The 4,078-nt window shown below is 31.0% G+C and overlaps 1 protein-coding gene across 1 annotated transcript; it reads right to left on the minus strand.

Moving 5' to 3' along the window:
• Positions 1-2,001: 2,001 nt before the first annotated feature.
• On the minus strand, positions 2,002-3,331 carry LOC111089647 (beta-scruin-like). The gene is made up of 2 exons (XM_022402536.1): positions 3,117-3,331; positions 2,002-2,302 (listed from the first exon to the last, which is right to left on the minus strand). Exons 1-2 carry the CDS (start codon positions 3,310-3,312, stop codon positions 2,088-2,090), a joined length of 411 nt encoding a protein of 136 aa, XP_022258244.1. The 5' UTR covers positions 3,313-3,331; the 3' UTR covers positions 2,002-2,087.
• Positions 3,332-4,078: the final 747 nt, after the last annotated feature.

The following is a 4,078-nucleotide window of genomic DNA, read 5'->3' on the forward strand; positions in this document are numbered from 1 at the left end:
CACGTGGGGCAGAGAGCAGCATTTTCTCGCTTCCACCAATCACAAAAAAAGCAATAAAACGACCATCCTGAGTTTCCAAAAGAATTCAGACTAGCAAACACCTCAAAAAAGGCAAACTTTAAAGAAGTAATAACGAAACAATGCCATGATAATATAGGATCATAGGTTACTACGAAAGCATTGCAATTTTGATGTGAAGGTTTAAATCTGTAAATAATAGTATATGAACTATTTTCCAATAAAATTACAATAGTGATCTGTCGTTTTTTGGTTCTCAGGCATTCTACCAGTTTGCCAATCAGTAAATGGACAACGAACACTCAATTCAATATAAAGTCAGCTTATTTTGGCTGAATAGTATCATTATGACCATTAGTGCATCCAGCATCCACCAAGATATCGAATATTATTCAAAGTTTTGAATGTATGGACTTCAGTATCTCTCTCGCCCCGGTAACATACTAAATAATAACTTTGTCTGTTAGTTGCACCCGCAAGGAAATATTCTTAGTTATCTTTTGTTTAAGTTAATATTGGATTTCGCTATCTGTATTTTCACTGAGTTACAAGATGCAAAGCAAAACCGAAAATTCCACAGATAGATATTACTGACACTACTAGTAACAGTATAGCTCAGTTATAACAGTATAGAAGTATGTAAAATACAATCAAATGGAACTTTGTATTTTGAGATCTTATCATGCTGTAGCTGATTTTTTTCTTTCTATCAAATAGACCTTTATGAAGTTTCCCTCACTATTAAACTATACATAATTAACATATGGTAAAACAAACACAATTATACTTTGAAGTAAACATCTCAGACTGAAGGGTTAGTTATAGTGGAACTATAATTTACGTTCCCACTGAACTGAGCTTTAAAGAAGGTTTAGCCTCAGTTGCACAATTACTGCTCATAACTGACATCTATAGGAAGTTTCAATTTTAAAATATCCAAACATCTGTGTAATTAATACCATTGTCATTACTATTCCACAGTGTATGTTACTAATTACTTACCATATGAATATTTGACAAACAATAAACGGATTTAGTAGAGTTTAATTGTACTGCACAGAAGCAACATTCAAATTCAATCCAGATAATGAGTTTTAGTACTTGAAGGAAAGGCCTTCTGAGCAGGGATTTGTGGTAAACAACAGATAAGTTAAATGTTTTTCTAACATTCCTCTGGTGTAAAATTCATAAACTATTTATAATGATTGTTTGAAAAACATCTGAAGTCAAGCGTGATTTTATCACTTTTGTTCTACTACAAAGCACCCAATATTACGTCAGCTTTGGCGTTTCACACTACTCAGTTACATTCTATGTTTAATATTTACGGTAAGGTTGTGGAGATCAGATATCAATCATTGTTATGGTTAGTAGCCGTAGACGATAACCGAAGTCTCTAATTATTAATTACTTGCTATTGTTTTATAAACAGTTAAAGACTTAGGTGATTGTATAACATACTAACCGTGACAACGATCCATGTTTATATTCTACAGGTACAATTGCTTTTATGTGTATATATTTTATATAGCATAGGAGTATTCTGTTGTTATGAGAAACTATATCCCATCAGAACCAACATAAAACTCTTTCAATACTAATTTTTCTTTTCCTTAAAAGTTTGATTTAAAATTACTTATTAAAATCTCTCTTTTACACACCGTTATTTTTATTTTATTCCATGTTCAATTTCATTTACATAAGTTGAAAAAAATCGCAAAACAACAGGAAGTCCTAACTAAAATTTCATCCACAAAAAAAAACAGGGAGTCCTAACTAAAATTTCATCCACAAAACAACAGGAAGTCCTAACTAAAATTTCATCCACAAAACAACCATAAACAGCATTTGATTTTATAAGTTATCACTTCAATTGGTAAAATTTGGATTTTGAAAAACAAATTGACATCCATTAGAATGTTTCGACAGGAAATCATATGTATTACATATATGTATTACACTCAAATCTTAATACCTCAACAATTTTAAAAACTTCAGGGTAAAAGCCCCAACTTTGTCATTTCAGGAGAGATTTTTGGATATTTGCATTCCAAATTACAGTAAGCAAATCAATAGTCAATTATTTGTCGAATCACAGAACTGAGACTTTTTGTTCGTAAAACAGCTTCTACTGGAGGTATGGCAATTACTGACACACCAGTTATAGGATCAGGGATTTCTTTCGGTTTTCTGATGCTTTCGTCGTCCAACATGAAGAGTTCAGTTTTTGAAACTGGCCCCCATTCTTTACTGCTTATACCTCCAATTACATAGATAAAGGCTTCTGCAAAGAGCGTCAGCAACAACTTTATTAGTTAGGGTAAAAAGTAATGCCATCTTACTTTATATTCTGCATGTAAACTTAAACAATTATTAGAAGATATAAAAATTCCAAACAAAAAATACAAATTTTATGTAGATTAATTTAAACAAGTACTTGAGCATTACAATACTTACAAGGAGTTATAACAACTGAATATCTTCTAGACTTTTTATGTAATAACAGTATGTATGTAACTTATATTGTAACTACTGATATGAAATATTCCTCATTAGTATGTCAAATCTAGCCCATTTAGTTTCTATTTATCGCGTATTTCATATCAGCTAGATAAGACAGTGGATTTTCTAATTTTAACACTAAAACATTTATGTAGGAAAGTTGTTTGTATATCAAATTTAATTGATACCGAGTGACATCATAGTTCATTTTGCATTTTCTAGTTTAAGTATATACAAATCTAATTAGATAAATTGTGTTTGTTTCAAAGAGAAATACTTTTCTAAGATTGTTGTTTGGGATTTATTAGCGCAAAGCAAAATCGTTGATCTGCTCTTCAACTACAAAGGTATCGTGTTACTAACGTCTTTAGTAAAAACTTAATGAACTATTTTTATATTTACGTTGTTTTAATATTTAGTACCAATGTAAAGAGTAAAAAAAAAGAAATCTTTTAGCGAATTACTTAATTCTGATACCATTTGATTATTCAACATGTTTATAATAGTGACTAAACATTACTGTGTTCATTGTTGTACAGTAATTAATATTAATATCCTATGTTAGAAATACGACACTTTAGAAGGGAAGTATTTACCAAAAGCAACAACCCCAGCAGAATGTCTCGGTATTTGTAGCTCGGCTCTAGTTTCCCACTCGTTGCAGTCCATATTATAAATATCGAGCAATCCTGTGCTCAGTAGGTGGTTTTTATTGGACCGAGAAACACAACAACCTCCGACAACCCACAGTCTATCTTGTGCAACTACAGCTGAGCAGTAAGCCCTAGCCATTCGTAGCGGAGGACGAGATGACCATCTAGGTTATAAAATATTGTATTTAGTCAAATATGAGAGTAAAAATGTCAAGATTATGTTAAATCGTTTTGTTACACGATACTTATATGTTTAATATCAATTTATAATGAAAACAGAAAAAATAGTGACTTTTCTATAATTTGGTGTTTTTCGAGCTCTTCAGAAAACAGGAAATACACTTCTTCCAAAGAAAATCCTAAGAACTGGCTTAATTTTAAACAAGAATATTTAACCATGAAATATACAGTAGATAACACTTTTTAATCAACAAATGTATTATTGTAAAGTTTTTGTGAAAGAACAAAATGAACATATCAAACTAGTTTGTGTAATCTTTTCCATCCTCGACTTACATGAGCTGAAGAAAACTAAAACGACTTGAAACTGTAGTTCTTAACTGACTAAAAACAGATACGTCATACTTGTTGCATCATGATATTTGCAAATCAAACCACTCATTGACTCAGTTTTTAACCATCTCACATCTTATACATGTTAAAACATTTACAATACTAACACGTGATGAGAACAGATACGTATATTGCAATATTCCAATATTGTACGATATAAGTCAGTTTTCTTAACTTGTATAGTGATGATTCCTGGTGATATTGGACAGTTCTTGTCGGCATTGGATGTAGTATCACTATCTTTATACACTTCTCTTTACTTTCACTCGGAAGTTTATTTATCATTCTTACACAAATGTTATTTCTATAGTAATTGTTTCACAATAACTTAC

Source organism: Limulus polyphemus, unplaced genomic scaffold (genome assembly GCF_000517525.1).
Source record: "Limulus polyphemus unplaced genomic scaffold, Limulus_polyphemus-2.1.2 Scaffold6895, whole genome shotgun sequence".
Lineage (NCBI taxonomy): Eukaryota > Metazoa > Arthropoda > Merostomata > Xiphosura > Limulidae > Limulus > Limulus polyphemus.

What these genes read in the sequence shown, in the direction of transcription:
- LOC111089647 (XM_022402536.1), bottom strand. Translation starts at nt 3,312, where the DNA reads ATGGCTAGGGCTTACTGCTCAGCTGTAGTTGCACAAGATAGACTGTGG. An exon ending in TGCTGGGGTTGTTGCTTTTG is followed by an intron (nt 2,303 to 3,116) that starts GTAAATACTTCC and finishes CGCTCTTTGCAG; the next exon opens with AAGCCTTTATCTATGTAATT.